Here is a 25,307-nt window from a genome sequence, read left to right as displayed (position 1 = left end):
TCACATGATCGTCACACAAGTCTGGAACTAGCAGTAAAACTTCTTCGAAAGCGGTAATTCATTATAACCATCGGGTATACTTCGCTTTCCTATTTAATAATACTTTTCTATTCAAGAAGGATACTTTCCTGACAATGTGAATGCTTTCTATGCATTTCATATCTAGATCTCCCACCAATCAATGCGTCCTAAATAATTCCTTCTTTCTCCTCTTCTCATTTCATATATAATTTTCCGCATGCAAATTTTTCTTTTAATGTGAAAGTAAGAATGATTAGCTTGAGCCAATCGTTCTTACTCTTAGTTGCACCACCAAGTTGGATGGTTTCTTATCTTACGCGAACACTTTCAGTTTTTTCAGATGGCCCAAGGCGAGTGCACCCCGCTGTCAATCCGATGGTTCATGTTTCTCCCATCGAAGACCTCTGATGAATCTTGGCTTTCCAGGCTAAACGTATCTTCGGTCTGCATGTATGATGTCACCTTCATCTATCCCGTTTCTGAGGATAATCAGAGAGGAGGCTTTCAGCTCGTTCAGGTAAGAAATCAATATGTTTTCGTTCTTCCTTTCTAGTTTCGAATATTTCTCGCCAATGTAGAAGAATATTTTTTGGGCATTAAATGAGTGAGTGTTTTTGCAATTGACATGAACTTCACTGGTTGTACACTGCTTGTAAATAAGTCAACGAGCTCCATAGTGTGAGGAACAAACTGCCATCCCGCCCACCTTCATAAGATGTAGGACCTGCTTTGGTTACGATGACTTCAGCAATCCAGCGGGACATGCTATCAACAAAGGTGCACTAGCAGTCAATGAGAAATTCGGACAATTCTTCCTGTAGGCATGTAATGAGGTCCTGGACCATTGCGGTGAGGACGCCTTGATCTCACCCGATGGTGTGGTTCTTCCCACACATTTTCAGTAGGGTTAAGATCAGGGTCCTTGGGGGGTCAGTTAAGTGTGGTGTGACAACGGTCATTTCCGTAGAAGCCACACAAAGTAGGAGTTGTTTAAGTTAAGATAACTCTGGAAGTTTGATGACAAAATCATCAAATGATTTTGATGACGAAGATTTAACAAAACCACAGACAGAGATGAAGGTCCGAGGCCAAACTAGAACAAAAAGTACCATACCATCACGATTACAGACTCCAGTAAGAGAAATTCACATGACATCTGCCAAACGCACACACCCGTCCAGATGCACGGTAGAGGGTGTAGTGTGAATCGTACTATACGCTATAAGGGTGTACACTGTATACGCTTCCATCTCAGTATGGTGTAACTGGCTATTAACTTCAGATGACCCAATTTCTCAACATTTGGACGAAATGATAGACCAGCATGCCATCCTACCACAACGCCTCTTTCAAATCTCCGTCAGTTCCCATCTCGTAGCTATTTCACTCGAGCACAGTTGCACAGATCGAGAGCATCATATTCCTTCAATTTCTGCTGGCTAGAAACACATGATTCGCTATATAGTTCTACTCATCTTGCCCATGGGAATTGGGTGTTCCCATGGGCAGACTTCATTCCAAGCAGTGTATGTCATAGTGGGTAACACATTTCAAGTGGACTATTGTCAAACCCAATTCATATTATTTTCTGTAGGTGAAGAAACAGTTCATATCTTTCAAATGAATTCTCTCTTTTGGCCTGCTGAGCTTTATTTCAGACCTCCTGAGTTGTGTTTAAGTTGCTTCACTTAAATACTTTTCGGCGAATTTCTTTTGTATAAGCAGTACATGACTGAGTTTCCCCATTTATTTCTTAAATTAGAGCAGATTATGGCCCTTTGTGAAATAAATCAATAAGTAATTATACATCACAGTTTCAATACTTACTTAATTCGAATATAACTTATTTATTGTCTTTCTATCAATCAGCGTTTAATGAATTTCTTCACATGATAGTCGGTGGTTTAAGAAAGTATTGTGAATTTCAGTTCAAAATGAAATTATGGATTCCGTACGATACATGAACAGATGGAACGAGAAGAACAAACGCTTTCAACACGAAAAACCACTCACTCCAAAGAGAGACAGCCAAGTTAATTTAAAAGGAAAAGAACTCATTGTGGCCGCAGCCCACGTAAGTCAGCCGACATTTCTCTAGTTTAATCACATTACGGCCACCGTTTCTTCACTTATTTAAAGTTATTCAATCGAGGATTTCTAGAAGATGTTTCTTTTGCGCTGACTCAGAACTATCATCTTCATACCGTTTGGCATAAAACACAGTGTTTCACAATCTGCAATTTCCCATATCTTCTTCTCCTCATTCACTCATAGTTGGTTGAATTCCTCAAAGAGGAATTTTTGCTCTTTCTTTCTATCTGCTGTTTTTTATGTACTTCTGTTGTGGAGTTTAAGTGAGTGTTTTCTTTAATGTTGTTAATCCATTTCTTTCTTGGTCTTCCTCTGCCAGGCTGTCCTTCAATTATACCATTTAATAATATGTTTGGTAGTCATTCTGGGTTCATTCTTTAAACATGTCCAAACTTGCATAAGTGCCAGCTTTTTAGTGCTGTAATTAACGTTTCTTTAAAGTTAAGTTCTCTTAAATATAAAGAGCTAATAAGCTTCATTTCGGCAACAAAAACATTATTTAAATTAAGGGGATATTAAATCTTAAATCCCACATTGTTTTAAAACCGAATAAGAAATAAGAAACTCAAAGATTGGAATCAGAGAGTTTCTTGCCGAATATAGTATAGTAAACTATAAAGTATCGGCGATCACTAAGCGTCCGCTAAATGCAAGTGGCCCAGCACGTAGTGCAATACCGGAAATCTCGCAGCAAAGTCGGTAAAGTTCTGATCACTATTCTTAGGTATTTACCATAATGTAAAAACACATTTCCTAGGAAATGTATGCTGTTATTACATTATGGTGGTGAGGTCACTACCCAGACCGGTTTCAGCCTTTTTTGAGGCTTCATCAGTGAGTAGCTAGACCGAGTTAATACCAAAGTGTATAGCGAAAAGAACTTTATACTCTGCTATATGAGTTTCCGAACAGGTGCAACCATTAAGTTACTTAAATATAAAGAGCCAACAGGCTTCATTTCGGCAACAAAAACATTATTTAAATTAAGGGGATATTAAATCCCACATTGTTTTAAAACCGAATAAGAAACTCAAAGATTGGAATCAGAGAGTTTCTTGCCGAATATAGTATAGTAAACTATAAAGTATCGGCGATCACTAAGCGTCCGCTAAATGCAAGTGGCCCAGCACGTAGTGCAATACCGGAAATCTCGCAGCAAAGTCGGTAAAGTTCTGATCACTATTCTTAGGTATTTACCATAATGTAAAAACACATTTCCTAGGAAATGTATGCTGTTATTACATTATGGTGGTGAGGTCACTACCCAGACCGGTTTCAGCCTTTTTTGAGGCTTCATCAGTGAGTAGCTAGACCGAGTTAATACCAAAGTGTATAGCGAAAAGAACTTTATACTCTGCTATATGAGTTTCCGAACAGGTGCAACCATTAAGTTACTTAAATATAAAGAGCTAATAAGCTTCATTTCGGCAACAAAAACATTATTTAAATTAAGGGGATATTACCGACTTTGCTGCGAGATTTCCGGTATTGCACTACGTGCTGGGCCACTTGCATTTAGCGGACGCTTAGTGATCGCCGATACTTTATAGTTTACTATACTATATTCGGCAAGAAACTCTCTGATTCCAATCTTTGAGTTTCTTATTCGGTTTTAAAACAATGTGGGATTTAATATCCCCTTAATTTAAATAAGTTAAGTTCTCTGATTTTCTCATTTGCTTTTCTTTCTGTACAGATTGTTCTATTAATTTTTCTTAGGTATTTCATTTCATCCATTTCGTTTTTTAAGGCATAATATTCTGAGTCGTGGAGTACTGTGAGAATTATCATTGTATTGTCATTAACCATCCATGACTGATTCTATGTTTTATGTTTCCAAAGTAGTTTAGATCTTCAGTGATCATTGAGCTTAGGTAATTGAATTTCTTTACTTGTTCTAAATCATTGTTTCATATTTACTTTAGGATTGGTTCTCTTTTTCTTCATATTGCCATTTGTTCTGTTTTACTATAATTAATTTTCTAATAATATTTATTACTTATTTGATGCAGCTTGGTCAGGATATTTTCTGATTTTTCATGCAGGTCTGTAGTGATTACTATGTCATCAGCATTTTTGTTGTTGTTATGATCCATCGAGTCGTTTCCGACTCCTGGCGACTCCACGAACATACACTCTCCATTCCGATCTGTCCCTGACCATGTCTTTCAGAACCTCCAAGCGCACTCCAGTTGCTTCTTTAACTCCATCCACCCATCTAATTCTTGGTCTTCCTCTTCTCCTGCTTCCATCAACTTTAGCAAGCATCATCATCTTCGCCAGACTGTCATTTGCTCGCATAATATGTCCGAAGTATGACAATTTTTGCTTAATGATCATAGCTTCAAGGGAACAATCTGGCTTTATTCTGTCTATCACTGATTTATTGGTTTGCTTTGCAGTCCATGGTATTCTTAGTAAGCGTCTCCAAACCCATAATTCATATGCATCTAGCTTCTATGTCATCAGCATACTTGTATTTTAAATGCGTTATATTTCTTCCATTTACAGTTACGCTTTCGCACGTCTGTCTGTTGGAATCATAACATCACGCATATAATTTTAAAGTAATTATTATCCACTCTTTCCTTGTTATCAGTTATCTTTGCATGTTTGTCCTTACTCCTTGAAGAAAATAGCAAAATCCATTCTTAACCGGACGACTCCTCATCTGGCATGAAATTTTGTCATGTTGAACGATACTTTTATTTTGGTTTAAGTCAACAGAAAATTTTAGTTGCAAAATTTCAAAAATTGTAAGCACAATCGCTTTCGTTCTGTATCCACTTAAATATCTACTACCGGAGTACCCCACCACAAGGTAAGCAATGCACATTAGTTCAGAAAGCTCCCGTCGGATCTCAACATTTGTTAAAAGACGACGTATTGTGTCTCCTCCCAGTTATATAGATTCGGAGTTGAAACGACACCTTCCAGGAAAAAAATACAATTGTATACAATTTTTAATTTTCAATGATTACCGAAATTTCCTCTCCCGATCGGCAAAATCAATTTGATGAGAGAAGTGACTTTTCGTTTTCCAGAACCATCCATCAAATCAGAATCGATAAGATCATCAAATGGCAGCAAACATTCTGTAGTATTTTTCAGACAAGACCCCTAAGAACTGAAAAAATGCGAATACATTTCTCCTCGTATACTGGTAAATTAATAAAAAGAAAATAAAAGAGAAAACTTCAAAATTATCTATTGTTTGTGAGAGCCTAGCATTGTCATATCATACATTATTCACGTATGATATTTAGTTATGCATCTCCTTAGCGGAACAAAATGTGATGCCATTTTTGGTAAACCAATGGGTTCTCATTAGTTAGAATGGGATTCGTTTTTCTAGAATAACTAAGTATGACTACTGTTCGTATAGTGCAAGTGCTTGTACGTCTGTCTCAAATGAAATCACATCTGAGTCGATATTTCAAACGCATTGCGAATTCTCGCTGGATATTAATGTACGCTGTGTGATGCTATAAAATCGTGCTTATTTACGATGATATACCACACGAATACATTAAACGATGGAAACTTCTAGTCTACAAATTTGGAATGTAAATGTGTTCTACGTTGTTTGGAAAGGTCCAAGCAAAAATCATATGCCTCATGAAAGAATATCGGAAAAGACGATGTGAGCTGCTAATAGATGTTATAAGTGTGTACTTAGAGTTGGCATTCTTTAAGCAGATATACGTAAATGACGTTAAAAGAATGTCTGATAAATTAACCACCTGTAAGCTGTGGATTCCGAATATCATCTTCAGGTTATTTGAAAAGATTGATTTAGTGCAGAATGCAAATATGATCGCAGTAATCGTGGTAATGAAAAGAAAGATATCTCTGCTGCATTCTGGTTTGTGATTTTGTTTGTCGTCATGCATTACCTGTATAAAGGCGACCGTGAATTCACCGATTCTACGAATAAGAGTAAGATACAAATGAAAGTTTTTTTAAAACAGTTAATATTTCTAAACGAATTAAAAAACATGCTTTATAAAATTTTTTTGTGATCAGCCCATGCAGGAAAGTTTGGTTAATCAACAAATAGTACTGTGTTTACATGATTACACGTACTTTGATGCACCTGTGTTTCATTCAGGATTTCCATATGAGTGCAGATCACCAAGACGCCTCCAACGATCACGAGCATCTCTCTTCCGTGTTATACCCATAGGTTTCACTAATGGGTCTTTCCATCGTGTATGTGGTCTTTCTTTTTTTCTCTTTATTTGTGGTTACCAATTGAATATGCCATATAACTATCTGTTATCCTTTAGTCTTGCTGTGTGGCCTTCCCATCTCATCTTGCTTTCGTATAGTGCAGTTACCACATCTTTTACGTCAGATCTCTGGCATAGTTCCATATTTCTAAAATGTTCCATTTTGCTGATGTTACAAATCCTCGTTCTATTGCAAGCTGAGTTATCGTGAGAGTCTCTTCTTGTCTTGTTGTGTTCCATGTTTCTGATCCGTATGTGTGTGATGGAAAAATGTCGCTTTTAACAGCTTTGCCTTCGCAGAAATGCCATATAACTACTGATTTGTAAAAGGTTAATTTCATGCAATCGAATTAACAAAAATATTGAGATTATCTTCATTGGAGACAAACTTTACAGATCGAGATGAAAAATGTAAAGTAACGACATTTGCTATCAGTCATTATCTAACATAAATTAACTTACAAATCTGAATAGCAGAAAATCCTCTCTCTCTTTCTCTCTATCTCTCGTTATCTATCTCCACATATGCAAATGTTTGCTCCCATTTGGGCAACTAACCATATTCTTAACCACCCCTCTATACCATAGATCGGTCTACTCCTAGCCACTGTCAGTTTGGTAACCGAAGGCACACCAGCAATGCCATTTGGATTCACGCCGGATTTCTACCACCCGTTTCCATTGTCAGATAATCGTCTTCCTCATGCAGACATGCAAACCGCGCTATACTACACATGACCAGTCACTGTCCATCCTTTGGTTCTCCTACATTCACTGCGCCACTAAATTTGCCTTCATGCGCTGTCTTCTAGTCATGGGAAAACATGAGCAGCTGTTACTGCTCAACATCCATACACTGTCCTCATCCAAATACATTGATCCAATGTTTCGTCTTATTCCTTCATTCCATCTACCACTGTTGTTAGGATCATTTTCTCTTTGGTTTTATTATTATTTAATTATTTATTTATTTATTCTCATAATTGATACACAGTGAAAACAAGACATAATTTAAACAAAAGTTTGACTGGTAATACAAAACAATTCAGATTCTACCAAAGAATCTAAGAATAGTCCATTAGGTAGGGTCCTAAAACATGGACTGTTCCTAGTAAAGGTGTTTTGTAGGTCATAACAGGTCGCTTATTTGCTGTTTAATTGCTGTAAATAGTGGATAGCTTCTTTGAAGTTGCACCAAGTGCACCGATAACTATTGGGATGAATTTGGTGTGTTTAAGCCCACAGTCGACTAACTTCGATTGCCAGATCTCGATATTTAGTAATTTTTTTCCATTTCTAGGTTGTTAATGTTGTTATCAGTGGGGGCTGTGATATCAGTAATCCAAACTTGTCGATGTTCGATAATTGTAATATCAGGTCTATTGTGTTCCAAATGCACATTAGTTCGTATTCTAAAGACCCAGAGGACTTTTATTGTTTCGTTTTCCAATACTGTCTCAATTTTATACTGCCACCAGTTATCAGAAGTAGGAAAGCCACATTTTTTTTTTGCATACATGCCAATGATCTATTTTGGCCACTTGATCTTGGCGGTATTTATAGTCAATTTGAGCGATTTTGCTGCAGTCACTGATTAGATGTTCTACGGTCTCATCTTTCTGATCGCATAATCTGCAATCTGCATTTACTTTTATTACTGATGTTCAAAATTTTTGTTTTCATTGCATTAGTTGGTAATGCCTGTTCTTGAGCTGCTAGAATAAATCCTTCTGTTTCTGTTTTAATATATCCATATTGCATCCATTTCCACGTCTTGTTCACGTCAAGTTTGTCCTCAGTATCTCGAAGAATGCCATGAAAGGTTTATTTTTCCATCGCACATATCAGTTATTTTGTTGTTCCTTTTTGTAATCAGATAATGTTTCCTATTGCTTTAAGAAGGCCCTTGTGTAATTTCTTGAAGCATTGGCTCAGAGCTATTGTCGATATAACGTCTTAAACTAATTTCTTCTTCCTGCACTCTCTGTCGCACTTGCAGCAGACCCCGTCCATCTATTCACCTTGGTAGGCACAACTGGTCAACATCACTTCGTGGATGTAATGCATGAACCATATTCTTAAATTTTCTAGTTTTGTAATCCAGTTTGTCCAGGTCTTCTTTTGCCCAATCTATTATGCCAGCTGTGTATCAGATGACAGGTATAGTCCAAGAATTCGTTACTCTGTGTTTAAGACATTTAGGTTTGTCTTCAGAATATGTCTAACTCTTTTAGTGTATTCTGCCTCTGCCTGTTGTTTATTTTTTTTCGTGTGGAGAATATTATTGGCTTCTAATATTCCTAGGTATTTATAGTGTTCGTCAGCTGAAATTGCTTGTATATATTTCGCTTGATCAAAATTAAAATTTCTAGTGTCATTAAGTAATATTATTATTATTATTATTATTATTATTATTATTATTATTATTATTATTATTATTATTATTATAACAACGTACAGAGATAACAACGTACGTTGTTATCGCTGCTCCTGGTTTTATAGGTTTAAAGTGGTTTTTAACTGATCTCTTTAACTTGAAAGTGTTGCTATTTCATTCTACTAGTCACGCTGAAGACAGGGACGTTCAAATAACCACAGCCGGATAAGTAAGATTCAAATTTTCAGTGTTGTAAGTTCATAGAGTGTACTGCAGTCACCAGTCAACGAAGAACAAAGGACGTCGCCATTTTAAAAGTCGCACTATAGTCGCTAACGGGAAGAAAGTCTAACGGTCACCGAGACAGCGAAGGTAAAGCACTATGAGCTGTAACAAGTACAAAAAGCCATTAATGAACGAAGGGGAAGGGCCGCATTGTTCTGGATGTGGCAAACAGAACATTTCCACTGTTCAGGGATCGCATAAAGCAAAAGGAGCTATGAAACGGACCGAATGGCGAAGTCTACAATGCAGTGAGAAAGCGAAGAACAAAGAACAGACATCAAAGAAAAGTAACGACGCCCATCACGGTAAGCCGCTTCCTGATCCTAAAATTACAGATAACTTTGATTCATTTGAACTCATGGTGGAAGACTTGCTAAATACACACATGGAACAAATCAATAAAAAAATTGAGGAGTATGAACCCATTCATACAGTTCAATAAGAGACCTCTGAAGAAATGTTAGGAACCGTGAGAGATATAAAGACAAAATTAACGGTAGCGTTAATTTTGTCTTTATTGAAACATAAGAAACACTCAAGCGCGAAAATGAAGAACTGCCTGCGGAAAGAGGTAAACAGACTCCAGTGTCAAATGGAGCACGTGCTACAAAAAGAAAGAAAAAAGAACTTCAAATTGAGGGAATAACAAAAGAAAATACAGAAGATTTAAGCAACACAATGCATCTGATTGGCAGCAAAATTGGGATTCAAATTGCAACCATAGACATCATCTCTATTAACTGAAGCCCACAAAAAAAAAAAAAAGAGAGACAGCCGCCAATGATCGCTCAATTGACCAACTGAAGTCTGAGAGAGACTCCATTCTTGCAGCAAGCAAGAACACCAGGCATAAACCATCGATCCTAACTGACAAAAAACTCCCAACACCAATCTATATAACTGAACACTGGACTCCATACTTCAAAAATCTTTTATAAAAGCAAGGAAGACAAAAACAGAGAAACACTACAACTTCCTGTGGACTAAGGATTCACAGATATTTATGACAAAGAATGAAAACACTCGAGTTTATATGATTACATGTGAACCCGACTTACACAGCCTACGAATATAAAACACTAACTCTTCACATCCTTAAGAACAAGATTAGAAATCACTTAAAAACTATTTAATGGAGATCTCAAACATAGGCGAACATATACAGTCAGACAATACAAACTTCAAGGTCTTTGACTCTTTGAAGAAATGGTCGGACAACATTTCCACCAATACCAACTTCATTGTCGTACACACAAACGTACGAAGTATAAAAAAACACTGTCATACATTGATAACACAGCTCAACTACACCATGATAAACATAGATGCGCTAATACTGTCCGAAGTTGCCATAAACGACACAGAAATTTAGGCATACAACATGAATAATTACCAAACCTATAACGTATGTAGACCAAACAAAACAAGAGGTGGCATTGCGGCATTTATCAAATAAAAATACAATGTGACAGAAAAACAAACTCACTTCGAACATGCGGAAACACTAATTTTGGAACTCACAAATAGCCACAATAGTATCAAATATACACAATAAACACAATATACAGAGCTTCAGATAATAATCCAGTTCGATTTCTTAACGGGTTAGAAGCATGGCTAAGCAGCATCGAACCCGTACAATACACAGGCTCATCCTAATAGGAGACATTAACATAAATACGCTTGACCACGCTTCTTCAACCACTAACACATATCTTGATATAATAAGTCAGTATAACATAAACCCTACCATTAACTCCCCAACAAGAGAAGAAATACTCGATAACTCACTAACACAATCATGCACTGATCATGTCAATATACCGGCTCCCATCCATATATATACATCTTCAATAATTAACGTCATAAAAAATCAGATCACTACATTGTCTCAACTTCGTCGATAAATAAGTAATAAATACAGACTGGAATTTCCTACTTAAAATAAATGATCCTGTAACATTATACGAGAATTTTTAACTTAAATTCACTGAAATATACAAAAAAGCAACAAAGCCTACACAAACGAGGCGACAAACGGATAAGAATCCATGTATAAATGACGACATACTAAATAGTATTACTTTAAAAGAAAATCTATGGAAAAAAAACTCAAAAAAAAGTCACCCGGTAGCACACATTTACAAACCTTATACAAGAAATCAATTAACAACAAAAATGCGCAGGGCAAAAAGACACTACTACTTCCAAAAATTCATGGAATATAACGACAACATTACGCAAACATGGGCTACACTCAACGAATTAGTAACTCGAAAAAAGAAAACTTCGGCACAATATTTTATTGCAAAACGCTTCAGTTAGGATACAAACCAAGAGAAACTAGCAAACTCATTCAACCATGCCTTCACAAACAATATCACACAAATCAAAAAAGACAAACTTCCAACTCTCAACACAAAACTACCGACACAAAGTCTACAAAAAAACGATGAATTTTCCACCCGTAACAAAACAGGAACTGAAAGAATCACTCACTCCTACAACAAACCAAAGACTATACAATCGACAAAATAAGACTCATGAACACAATATTGGACACAGGCATTATTCCACAACAACTAAAAATTGCAAATACAATACAAACCCGGTAAAAGAAACGATACTCAAAACTACAGACCAATAGCTACACTACCAGTCATCTCAAAAATTCTAGAAAAAATGACATACACACACGAGACTATTGAACTATTTACAGAAGTGCAACATCATCTCACAAAACTAATACCGTTTTCGGAAAACAAAAAGCGCCATCACTTTATTAGAAGACATTGACAAAACAATAAACCAAGCTTTCGACAAAAACAAGTACGCCGTCCTTATACTGCTGGACCTAACCAAAGCATTTGATACACTTGAACATGACATACTACTCACCAAACTATACTCAATAAGTATAAGAGGAACACTGCATACATGGTTCTACAGGAACTACTCTCAAACAGAATACAAGTAACAAAAATAGGTACATGTCACAGTCGGGGTGTACAAAGAAAACACGGTGTACCTCAATGTGCCATATTATCACCCGCTCTATTCAACATATACATTAACGATGTTCATAACATATCCATATGAAGCCAAATATTTCAATACGCAGATGACACTGCACTACTAGCAATCCACACAGACATTAACACAGCTCTCTGCAAAGCACAACAAGACCTAAACGAAATCACAACACACTTCCCCCAAAACGCAATTCTAATCCACGGCACCAAAACGCAGATGTTGATAATACACAACCCAAGAATCATACACCCCGCATCACTATCGATACATTGTCACGCATACCGCTGCCTTAACAACAAAAATACCTGCCAGTGTTCCGAAATCAAACCATAACACACGCAAAATACTTCGGTCTCTATATAGATTCCCACCTTAAATGACAAAACATAGAATACCTACACACCAAACTCCAGATCATCGCAGCAAAACTTTTCCAAGTAAAAGACATTATTCCATCCAACATAAAAAAAAAAACATCAAACAGCCACCTAACAAAATTAGAAACATTACACAGGAAAATCGTGTCAACAGTGATTTAGACATATACATCGTTAATGTATAAAGTTTATTTTTCACTTGGTTAGAATATAATAAGTTTAGTTTAATCTTTTATCCAAGCGTGAGCAAACAAAGTTTGCGCCTGAAAGTATCTTCAGGACTGGGGTAAGGTGGTGTAACACATGGACGACTCCTTACAAAGGTGGAGCAAGCTACCAACACTCCTATCTCAATATCTCCCATAATGCAAAACACATCTCCTTTCGGATATGTATAATGTTATGCATTAAGGGAAGGACCACTACCCAAACTAGTTTCGACCTTTATTGAGGTAAAATGGGAGTTTATGCCTTTCATCAGTGGCCTCGTTAGATTTAAAAAAGTTGTGCTGAGAGTCAGCCTGATAGTGAGAGGGGAGGAGAAAAGATAGAGTTGATAGTAGTATGTTGTTAAAGTGGCCTCAGTCGACCTACTTGGCCTAACTCAAATGCCAGTGCCAAGCAGATCTCCGACATTATCTCCCTCCATCCGTTCTTTTCAGCTTTTCCCGGTCAGTCACCTCTTCAGGTGTCTGCCCGAGGAAAGTGGGGAAAAACAAATGAAAGAAGCACCACATGAAAAAGAGGAACTAGTAAATAACATTAAAAATTACATATAACAATTTGTAAACAGAACCAAAGAAATAAGAAACTAGGTGAATTTCGTAATTTCATGCTGAATGATCAGAAGAGCCTGGCCTGGGTGATACAGCCCACAAGGAGCTGCACCGCCTCGATGTAGGCCTTCGCAGCCCAGGTTCTCAGGTACCCCCTCCTGTGGAATAGACAAATACCTTTTCATAGCAAAAAAAAAATTCTAATCTGAAAGGGAAAGAGAAAAAGAAAAGAGGAAAAAAAAAATTTTTTTTCCCTTCCTTCTTCTTTCTTTTCCTTTTTTTTTTCCCCCCGAGTCTGGCAGCTCTATACGACGAATCTACTGACTTGTCCGCGTGTTAAGCAAGACTTACATCCTCCTGCTTTCTGTTGTTGTGGGTTTTGAGGATGTGATCTGCTAACTTTTCTCCGGGGGAGTAGTTTAGCATTCCTAGGCCTCTGTAAAATGCTGCTCCTGCGTCGTCCTTTGCATCAATAAATTCTTCGATTTGTTCTGGAGTGATTTCGTCTATGTCTTCGACAAACATATCGTTCCAATCTGCGCTTACCACTTTAGGCCCTTTTTTCCCTTTGAGGATAAGTAGGATATCCCCGAATGTTTCTATTCCATTTCGTAAAACCATCGCTTCCTCGGGGAAGTCTTTTTAGCAGATGCAGTATCGTGGTATTGGCTTTTGCATAAGGGTACTTTGTGGGTTCTGCTGTTACCTTTTCAGGTTCAGCAGACTCCCTGGTTTTGGTTTTTTCACATTCCCTTCTTCAGGGCTGCCTGGCCTTTTTTGTGCGGTTTCTTCGCTATGAATTTCCCTTTCTACTGTGTCTTCTTCTGTTGTTTCTTCAACTACCGTGATAGGAACTTCCTGCTGGTGTTTCTTTGTATTTTCTGTGGCGGTGGTTTGGTCGTTGGCTGGCTCCTCATACTTTGCGTCTTTCCTGGCTGCTTCTACAGTATTGTCTGTCGGTTTCTCTGTTACTTCATTTTGCGATGTGGCGGTATGATTCCTTGTTGCTGTCCTTTCATGCGCAGCCTTCAGGGTTGGGAAATCATTTGGTTCCGCGGCATTGACATTTTTTCCTGGTGCTTCGGTGCTGGCGTGATATTGCCTCCTATTTTTGCTGCAAGGTTTCTCATCGGACAAGTGTCCACTTTATGGTCGGTAGCGGCGCATTTTAACCATGCCGACTGGCATTGTGCCAGTGAATGGCCCGCTGTGAGGCAGTTCTTACATTTCAGTTTGGGGCACTGGGCTCCGAGGTGACTGAGGGAGCCGTATTTCTAACATTGCCTTTTTACTCCAGGGTAACTAACCATTACCCTGGCCGATCCAAGCATGATAAAATTTGGGACTTCCTCCTTCATTGTTAGCGAGAACGTGACTTCTCCCGGCATCCATTCAGGGAAGTCAGCGTCTTTGCCTACTTGAATGTCTAGTACGGTTCCCCATTTAAAAAAAAAAACTTGAGTGATAATATCGTTGCCTCCTTCAAGGTATTCTAGAGGGAAACGGTCTATTCGCATTCTTTTAGCAATGCTTCCCACAACAAATGGGTGGCAAATTTTTCCTTCACATTTAACCCCTTGCAATAGTTTCTCTCTTGTATTGGTATTCTTAGACACTACTTGATATCTTTCCCCCCCATAGGGGGAAAAGCCAGAAATATTGTCTGCCCCGACGCAGTCAACCAGAGCTTTCGCAAACGTCCTCTTCTGGCCACTTGGGTCAATTTCGAACCCGAGGATTCTTACTCTCAGAAGAGCCGAAGACATGCTTTAGAAAAAAAAAGAGATACCTGTTACACTAAGGTACAGGTGGAACACAAAGAACCAAGGAAAAAGAAACGAAAACAAAAAAACAAAACAAAGGGTTCTTACCAAGGCAGTAGGACTGGAATAGGAGTTCTCTCTCGGGTTCTGGTAACTGATGTCTCTTCAGTGGGAGCCAGGCCCAAGTGGAGATATCATAACGGCATAACGCATAACGGTACTGACTTGATGGGTGAAGCATAAATGCTTTTCATATTCCCCTCCATCTGGAAAGGAAAGTTCTTTGGGTGGAGAATTATTGAGCTTTAAGCTCGCCCTGAAAGGGCAGTGAGATTAACTCTGTTCAGCTGAGCATAGAATTGACTTGGGTCTCTTGTATTTGCAGAAATCTGCTTCCTTATATTCTGAAGCTTGCTTGATCAGTGGGTTCGGATGATTAATTGTCTTATTGAAAAACTTTTCAGCTAGGTCATGAAGAAGAGTTGTGATGTAGGGAATGCTGACGTCTCTGTGGATTTGGAAGATTCTGATAAACCATGGAGCATCTAAACTCATTCTCAGACATTTGTTTTGTATTCTCTGCAGCTTCTGAATATTTGTTTTCGAAGTGTGACTCCACGCAGGAGATGCATAAGTTATGCCTGGGCGTATTACCATCTTGTATATGAGCAGTTTGTTCTGAGTATCTAATTTACTTTTTCTGTTGATCATGGGGTAGAGCTGCGCTATTGCTTTAGACGTCTTTGAACTTATGTGTTCTATATGGTTGGTGAATTGTAGTTTTTTATCCAGAATTACTCCAAGATATTTGACTGTATTCTTCCATTGGACTTTAACACCTAGCAAATGTATATCTTCCTTGATTTGAGGCTTTTTTCTAGTGAACAGTATGGCTGAACTCTTCTGTGGATTGGTTTGAATTCTCCAGTCCATAAACCATCTTTCCAGCGTGTGAATGCTGCATTGGAGTCTCTTATTAGCCAGTTTTGGGCTGAGAGATCTTGCTAATAATGCAGTGTCATCAGCATATAATGCAGTGATTGTTGAGCTTGGGTTTTGAGGGATATCAGCAATATAGATAGAAAACAGCAAGGGGGCCAAGAGTGAGCCCTGCGGCACACCCGCCAGAGCCTTGCGTCTGGTTGATACAGTTTCATTTATTTTGACTTGCATGTATCTGTCTCTGAGGTAAGAGTGAATTATTGCAGAAAAAACCACTCCACCGTTCAGCAGATCCACAGGTGGAGTGGTTTTTTCTGAATCCAAATTGCTGATTTGGGATTATATGTAGTTGGTCCGTTTGTGATTGAAGTCTAGTAAGGATTACTTTTTCTGCAATCTTTCCAAGGTTAGACAGAAGACTGATAGGTCTGTAGTTTTCAGGGAGTTGAGCGTTTTTTCCCATCTTTTTGATTGGTGTGACATCTGCAATTTTCCATGTTAAAGGGAAATACTGGAATCTGAGGATGACATTAATTATGTTGACTAGATGTACAATGGCTTTTCTGGGAAAAGTTTAATTATTCTGTTTGTGATTCCATCTGGGCCTGGAGCTTTATTGTTGTTCAGGTGGGTTATAATGTTTATAACTTCTATTGGAGAAGTGGGTGTGAGAGATTCTAGATCATCTTTTTGTTCTGTTATGGCCTGCCTAACTCGGCGGTGAATCTTGTAGATGAGATTGATGTTCAAATTTTCATATGAGGGGTTGCATTGACTTTCCAAGCTGTCGGCTTTTTCCTTTTTCCTCTGCTTTTTCCCCATCATTGTGAGCTATTCCTTTCGAGGAATAGCTCACATTGGGGGTAAAAGTTGCCTTTTGGTGCGGAAGGTTCTCAGAAACTTCCATATGGAGTTGTCCTCAGGGTTTAATTTTGTTAGCTTAGATTCCCACTCTTGGTTTCGATGTGTCTGGAGGGCTTCACGTACTTGTCTGTTTAATTTGTTCAAATTTGCTTTATCTTGAGGGGCTCTTGTGTTATGATACCGCTTTCTGGCTTTGTTTTTCAGTCTAATTAAATCCATAATTTCCTCGGGGATCCGTCCACTAGGGTGAAAAACTGTGGTTTGAGTAACTGCCTTTATTGCATTTTTGATTTGATTGGTAAAGTTGTTTGCACCCATTTCTATCTCCTCTTTAGTGTGAATAGTAGGGACTGGGCCAATGTGATCAGGTAAGATTCTGGAGAGTTTGTCCCAAGATATGAAAGAGTGGGGAGGGGAGAATTGTTCTTGTGTACCAAGTTGAAGCAGAATAGGGTTGTGATCTGATGAAAGTTCATTTATTGCTTCCAGCTGATATTGGTATCTGATGTTTTTGAGGACAACTATGTCAAGAACATCTGAACTTCCAGTTGAGCTATGATGGGTGGGCTCTGTGTGTCCGGTTACAACAATAGAATTTTGCGTTGCGTAATGGTTTAGAATTCGACCTTTGTCATTGATTGTGGAGCTATGCCAGGCTGTATGTTTGGCATTAAAGTCACCAGCCATGATGATGGAGTCGGTGAAGCCGAGAATGGAGTCCAAATCAGATACCAGCAATGGAATGCTGGGTGGATTATATACAGCGTAGATTTTGATATTGCCACCGTTGTTGGTATTAACTTCAATGCCTGTTATCTCTAGGTTCTTGGTTTGGGGATTGGTCAGAACATTGTGACTTAGATAGTTTTTAATGTATATAGCTGTTCCTCCTCCACTTCCGGTTAGTCTATCTGTTTTGTACATAGTATAGTTCCGTAATTTGGGATTATTAGCTGGCCTGAGATGTGTTTCGTTTACCAGTATTATGTCAGGATTGTGCCTGTGAGAGAACTCTTCTAGTTCTAGGGATTTATTACTGAGTCTGTTGGCATTCCATGCAGTGATCATGAGAGAGTTGGGATGGAATTTTCTTCTATTCATTGTTGACGCCTGTCAGAATTGAGTGGGTACCTTGTAGGAATCTTTTCGTGGAGGACGGTGAAGGATTCGTCATACTGAATTCTTGTAAAATGGTAGCTAGTGAGGCAGTAAGTACTGATGTTAGATTTGAGCCTATATGGTCATGAGATGGAGTAGCTTTTGTTCGTGCTGCCTCTGCATAAGTTTTAGGCATTTGTTTCCTTTCTTGAGTTGTTGGGCTACTGATAGTTTGGGCTGGGGTGTGATTAGCATCGCTGACTTGAGCATCGCTGAATTGTGTTGGAGGGGTAGTTTCTTTGTAACCCTCGGTTATTTGGGTGTGTAATGCATCCCTTGTAGTTTGCAGGGTGAGGTGCTCCACAATTTGCGCATTTAGCTGGAGTGGATCTTGGTTTTGTACACATGAATGTCTGGTGGCCCTCGCCACATTTTAAACATCTGTAATTTGCCTTGCAGAGTTTTTGGGCATGGCCAAACCTTTGGCACTGCCCAGCTGTCGACTTCTTCCTTAGTGGTTCAGTAGAAATTCTGAGACCACATATCGTTGTTAATTCATAAATCTCTTTCTGTGTCTTATCAATTTCTACGAGTATCAGTGGCATTGGCCTTTTATCTGCCCTGAGCATCCTGCTCACTTTCACTGGTGTTAGGTTCCTACTCATAAGGTCAGTGGTGACCTCTTCACAGGTGACACCCTCGGTCACTCCGCGAAGCACAACCTTGAGATTTTTCTCGCTGGTATGATATGGGAGACTTTTGTTATCCATTAGTCTTGTCAGCTGTCTGTAGTCAGTGACTGAGGCTGGTTGGATTTTGACTCCTTCATCTTGATTTTTTGCCCAGGAATATGCAATTTTGTGTTCCCTAAGGGCTGTTGTGACAGTGGTCCATTCGTCCTTGTCCCTTAGTATTACTGGTGGAACCTTTTCGATGTTCTTTGGGACTTCTAATGTAAATGTGTCTTCATCCATCTGGTCTTCTATGATTCTTCTTCTTTTGTAAGAGTGCTCCCCTTGAGAAATGTTTTGACAGGGGGATTTTGGTGACAGAGCAGCAATGAGGTCCTCTTGTGAGATCTCATTCTCCTCCTCTTCTCCATCATTAGAGTGAATGTACTCTTTTATAAATCCTGGCCAGTCAGTTTCTAATTTGCTTATTATAAGTTTGAGCACCTCTAGAGACTGCTCCTTGTTAAGGAACTGGATGTGATCTTTGATGTTGTCCATCTCAAAGTGGCGATTTCCTGCCAGCAGAGATGGGTTAAAAGCAGTATAATAATCCTGCAGGGCCGGGGGCCTGCCAGCAAAGTATCCTGTAGACCTAGACGGACTACTAGCAATATATGATCCCGCAGGGCTTGAAGCCTGCCAGCAAATGTCCTGTAGACTGAGTTAGTCTACTAGCAAAGTCTTCTTAGAACCTACTAGTTGGGAAATGGAGTATCAATATCTTACTTGGCCACAGTTAGAAACCTACCTCCCTATAAAACCTTAATACCACCACTGGTCCTCATTGCGGGTGGGGCCTGCCGGCCATTTGACCTCTTGCACTTTTCGTGCAGAGGGAGAGACAGTAGGAATCACACTGTGTTAGCACCAGTGCAATGTGAGATTACTGAGAAACCTCGTATGCAATGTAATCAAACTTTAGATGAGAACGTCCGTTCTCATCAAAAACATTCACACACATCTGGAGATACCAGTCAGAAATATTAGCAGGTCATCTCCACCTATAGGAGTTGCCAAATGGTGTGCCACCTTTTTTAATAAGTTACTCTGGATTTACAGAAAGATGTTGAAAGTTTATTTTTCACTTGGTTAGAATATAATAAGTTTAGTTTAATCCTTTATCCAAGTATGAGCAAACAACGTTTGCCCCCAAGATACTGAGATAGGAGTCTTAGTAGCTTGCTCCACCTTTGCAAGGAGTCGCCTGGTGTTGCACTACCTTACCCCAGTCCTGAAGATACTTTCAGGCGCAAATTTTGTTTGCCCACACTTGGATAAAGGATTATACTAAACTTATTATATCACTTACATGCAACAACCAATATCTAACCCGCACATGGCGACACACAGAATTCTGAACACTAAAAACCTGATACTACATGACATTAACAAGGAATTACTTCAACATCATCTATCGAAACAACAGGGGCACAATCGTATAACACGACCTACAACAACCCTGTACATCCCTATACCCTTTAACAACTCATACGGCTCTTTTGTGAGATCACATAAGATACCCACGCAACTCAACAACCTACCAAGAAACTTAAAACACATAGCCACATACAGAACATTAAAAAACGAACTTTGGAAAACATACCAACGAAGATAAAATACCATTAAAATACCATTAATACTAATATACACTTCACAAATCATCAGCATCCAATGCCAACACCCCATACATGAACAGTAGAAAAAACATAAATAGTGAAGCCTAAGTCCCACTCTATTCACAAAAGCCAACCCAAGCATCGAAGTAGGTGGAATTAACTTCTCTCACTCATCTACACGTAATCCTCATTAAAAATTATGTAAATAATGAGTTTACATTGTATGTTAGTGAGAATTATAATTATAATATTTTAATTGCATATGTGTAAATACCGTGTATAATCACGCTTTCTAAAACTTTCAAAAAAATAGTAAACTACATGTAATATTATATAACTTGTGTAACTTTGAACTATATAATTGTATCTTCTTACTGTGATCGTTATTTAAAAAAATAGCAAACAAACTATGTTATCATCATTATTATTGAAATTTCATTATATCTAGCATTTAGTGCTGAACCTTGTAAAATAATATAACGAATGTCAATCAAAGTGATCATTGTATATATGTAAATATTTGAGAGATCAATAAATTATTCAAGAAATTGAAAAAAAAACTTTTATTATTATTATTATTATTATTATTATTATTATTATTATTATTTGAATTCAGAAATGCAGCTTTGCAACGTATATGATGTATGCACTATTTGCATTTTTAGTTGGATACAATATTTGAACTACGTTCGGACGAGAATGGACACCTGATTCCCAGTGGTGGTTGTGAATATCATATGCTTCAGATATTTTCTGAAGCTCTCGGATTTAGGTAAGTGTTTTAGCTCAGAACTCTTAACCAATTTTGCAAAAGCAAATGGAATAAATAAAATTACATTATTTACGATTACGGATCGACCCTTCTTGGAACTCGATTGACGTATATGTCACAACCATGGCTCATACATGTTTAAAAGCAAGAACACGTGACTTTCAACGCACCCATCACAAAGGATGTCACCTTTTCAAAATCTCAGCTCAGGAAGTTTCCTTCCAGCTGCCGACTCCTGATCCAGTGTAAGTAAGGCTACTTTGAACTGGAAATGCATAGAAGTAGGCAACAGAAACTATCGGGACCTGGTTGAGCACATAAAATCCCAGAGAGGCACTATTTTCCGTGGTAGGTACAACCGGGTGCTGAAGCGGATGGCATGAAATAATCTCATGTCTTCGTTTGCAACACTCGCTAATCAGTTCTGAAATGTATCTGCCAGTAATGTGAGCACAACTATTTGTCGAGTGCTGACGAACATGGGCTTCCACGATCCATCAGCCTAATTCAAACTTAACTTCAGCAAGGGCAACGCCAATCGCCGTGTGGAGTTGTGTAACTCTAGCTGCCATTGGACTCTGAAGTAGTGGAATCGCGTTCTCTGGGATAAAAATAGATCGCCATCTGACAATACGAACAACGACTGTCGATTGGCAGGATGCGAGAATAACGACACCTGCCGAGTGACATATTCACAGTTAGTATGTCATTTTTTTACCATACGTGTTCTCTGTTTGTTTGTTATCAAGAACAAAAATTAATTGCACACTTCGCTTTGTATATCGAAGGTACAAATACAGATAATAAATATAGAATATATTTCATATTTTATTATTATATATGAGTATATTATTGGAAAATAATGACCATTCTGGTTGGCCGAATGGTTAGCGTATCTACTTTCCAGCCAAAATGCTGCGGGTTGGAATCCCGCCGTGGGCATGGATTTTGTCATTGTCCGTGAAATACTAGTGGTGGTGGTGGTCGGCGGTAGATGGCGTTGGTATAGATGAAGAACGTAGTTGGTGGATGGAGTGATGGAGACGGAGTGTTGTAGAGTAGGTGCCCTCCCCCTCGATGAGTCTTTGGACTCCTTTGAGGTTTTATGTAATACTAATAATGAGAAATACAAATAAATTCATACTCACATAAGAAAACAGAAAGAAATGGAAGCACAAAACTACTAACAATGTCAATTTAGACAGCAACGTTAAGATTCCCCTTCACTGCTATTAGGAGGTCAGCCCAAACTATGAAAAAAAGCCATAAAATGATGACTCTTCTTCCAATCTTCACAGATATTACGTCAGAAAAGACAAAAGTTAGCAAAATATTTCTTCAGAGATGAGGAAAGCAATTTTAATGCAGATTGACAAATGTAAATGTGATTTGAGATTAATTTTTCTTCTTATTTTTTTTTTTTTGTTGCAGGTATAAAATATTTATTTCCTCAGATGGATCGTTTGGCGGTCCAAAAACCAAAAAAGGCAATGTTCCAGGATTGTTAGGTGTGGTCCACAGAAAGGTAACCAATATTATTTCGCTGATTTCAGGTAAACCAATATTATAGGTGAACCAACATTATACTGAAGTGCTGATTTTAGGTTTGTTTTGTTTCAAAATCATGAAGACATCGTACACAAATCCTACGGAGACTTTTTTGTTTTCTTCAATAATATCTTCAATAATACGCACGACATTTTGCCTCAAGAAGAGGAAGAATATTCCTTTGAACTTCTTGAGTAAACTAGAATGAATATTCGTGCATCTAATTGGACATTTTATATCTTTTCGGAACAGTGTGTATTTTAAAGTAAGCAATTCATCTAAAAATAATGGAAAATAATAAGAAACAGAATGTGTCCCAGAATTTCGAAAAAAGATGACAGGATGGTACGGGGTATCCACCATTAAAAATTGTCATCGTATTCTTGTCCAGCGGTACTGTCCTTGAATTGAGTGATAATTTTTGAGAGCCGAGTAAAAATGCAGTTTGCAAGGCCAGTCTCTCTATCGAGATAGAAGGCCTTTGTATAAAATATCAATGAAAGAATCTCCGGTTTAGGAAAAGACTTCGGACTGAAATGCAGAATTTCATTTTGGGCGACGAAAATCTCCTCGTTTTATTCGGAAGCATCCTGACGATTCCTCGAAGCATTTCGTGCGACACTGAGAAATCGTGATGATCAGAAATGAAAGATGTCCCGAATGTTTTGTTTTTTATTCTTTCGTAGGGCAAAACTATCTCGCTGAGAAACAGATAAAAGTACAAACGAACAACAAAACTTGCCAAAACTGAACATTCTTCTGCATTTAGTAATTGCGATGTCCAGTTCTGCTTTAATGATGGATATTTTGCAGGTGTTGAATGCACAAACCTTCCACCCAATTACGATACGCCGGTTCAATTTTCCTGCAATGCATTGGATGCTTTCTTCCAAAAACCGAATGTATGGGTTGGAAATCTGAATGAATTAGCGGGCAAAGTGGACAGTGTGCACTCTCTCTCTCTCTCTCTCTCTCTCTCTCTCCTAACAGCAGGCTTTGTGTTTGCATCCCACCAGCAGTGAGCCTGGATATTTGTGAACATTTTTAGTTAGGATATGAATTGCATCATGTAGTATGAAGCTAGTACACTACTTACGGGAGGACAAAATTGGCTTGAAACACGAACCAGGAATCATCTGTAAATGAGATTGTTTGGAATTATCTAATCCGTTTTCGTACCAACGACATATCACGTAAACGTGTGGAATTTGCGGTAAATAAAACATGAAAGCCTCATTCAAACACGAATAATGCTGTAACCCATAACAACAGTCTACATCGTGTGTGTGTGTGTGTGTGTGTGTGTGTGTGTGTGTGTGTGTGTGTGTGTGTGTGTGTGTGTGTGTGTGTGTGTGTGTGTGTGTGTGTGTGTGTGTGTGTGTGTGTGTGTGTGTGTGTGTGTGTGTGTGTGTGTGTGTGTGTGTGTGTGTGTGAATATCACTCTGTCCTTGGAAAGCAATATTATTTCCTCTTTCACATTTAGCAAGATCGTTCCCCTAAGGGGCCATTTCTAGTGCGAAGTGTGATTACGTGGAGAGTAATTGAGAGGCTTTGAGAGTAAAGTGTGATTACGTGGAGAGTAATTGAGAGAAGGGCGTTTTAACAGAGGAAACTTGCCTGTGTTTCTTTGGTCTGACTGAATGCAAGGATTGACGATATTTGAAATAAATGTATAATGGAAAGAAGATGTGATGAATAAGAAAGCAACAACAACAACAACAACAACAACAACAATAATAATAATAATAATAATAATATATATATATATATTATTATTATTATTATATATATATATATATTATATATATATTATTATTATTATATATATATATATATATATTTTTTAAACCTGGTTTTACTCCATTTCCCAAGTAAGCAAACAGACAAACACGTCAAGTTTGCGCCTGCAAGTGATGCAAGTCTAGCTGATCCAAGTAGTGCAGACCAAGGCAACTCATGGTAAACGTGGCATAAGATCTGATCACAAATCTTAATATTTACCCTACCTTATGGTAGCTTGTTCTGGTAAAATACTTATAAGCTCTATATTACTAAATCTTGGTATTTCTAGCCTGGCTCCCACTGATGAGACCTCAATAAAGGTCGAAACCTTGGAGATGTGGTTTGGCATTAAGGGTAAATATTAAGATTAGTGATCAGAGCTTATTCCACCTTTACCACGAGTTGCCTTGGTCTTGCACTACCTATAGGATCAGCTAGACTTGCATCACTTGCAGGCGCAAACTTGACTTGTTTGTCTGTTTGCTTACTTTTGAAATGAATAAAACCAACCAGGTTTAAAATAGCTTGGTATCTTTAACATATATATATATATATATATAAATGTAACAACGTTTTATTTCTCATCATACAGAGTATTTACATATATACAATAAAATGCACTATTACATTTTCTGTTCATACAAATGTTGAGTACAGTATTTTTTTAAATATAAATGTATTATTTTTTTTTCAATATCAATATCATAGCTTATTATGATACCGATTTATATGTACACGTTATTTTTTGTTTTAAATATCAGTATCTTCATCATTGTTATGCACTTTACAGACTCTTTTGTTACGCAATCTGCATTCTTTGATTGTAAGGATTACGTGGAGATGAGTGAAGCGCTCTTTAATCCCACTTACTTCGAAGCTAGGGTTAGCTTTTATGAAGAGAGTGGGATTAGCCTTCACCCTTTATGTTGTTGTTACTGTTTATGCATGGGATGTAGGCAGTGGAGATTGGTGATTTGTGATGTGCTTATTAGTGTTAAT

At 38.1% G+C, this 25,307-nt stretch overlaps 1 protein-coding gene across 1 annotated transcript in view; it reads left to right on the top strand.

Moving 5' to 3' along the window:
- LOC150102119 (uncharacterized) overlaps nucleotides 1-25,307 on the top strand; it is a 163,780-nt gene that overhangs the window by 128,161 nt on the left and 10,312 nt on the right. Inside the window, exons 3-5 of the mRNA XM_090400528.1 lie at nucleotides 353-538; nucleotides 20,872-20,978; nucleotides 22,410-22,503. Of these exons, the coding sequence (XP_090256654.1) occupies nucleotides 353-538; nucleotides 20,872-20,978; nucleotides 22,410-22,503 (387 nt within the window). The remainder of the gene's footprint in view (nucleotides 1-352; nucleotides 539-20,871; nucleotides 20,979-22,409; nucleotides 22,504-25,307) is intronic.

This window comes from Typopeltis vanoorti, chromosome 11 (genome assembly GCF_054136105.1).
Source record: "Typopeltis vanoorti isolate ZY-2024b chromosome 11, IOZ_Tvanoo_1.0, whole genome shotgun sequence".
Taxonomy (NCBI): domain Eukaryota; kingdom Metazoa; phylum Arthropoda; class Arachnida; order Uropygi; family Thelyphonidae; genus Typopeltis; species Typopeltis vanoorti.
Note: the sequence above shows the minus strand (reverse complement) of the source record. Positions and strands in the feature narration are given on the sequence as shown.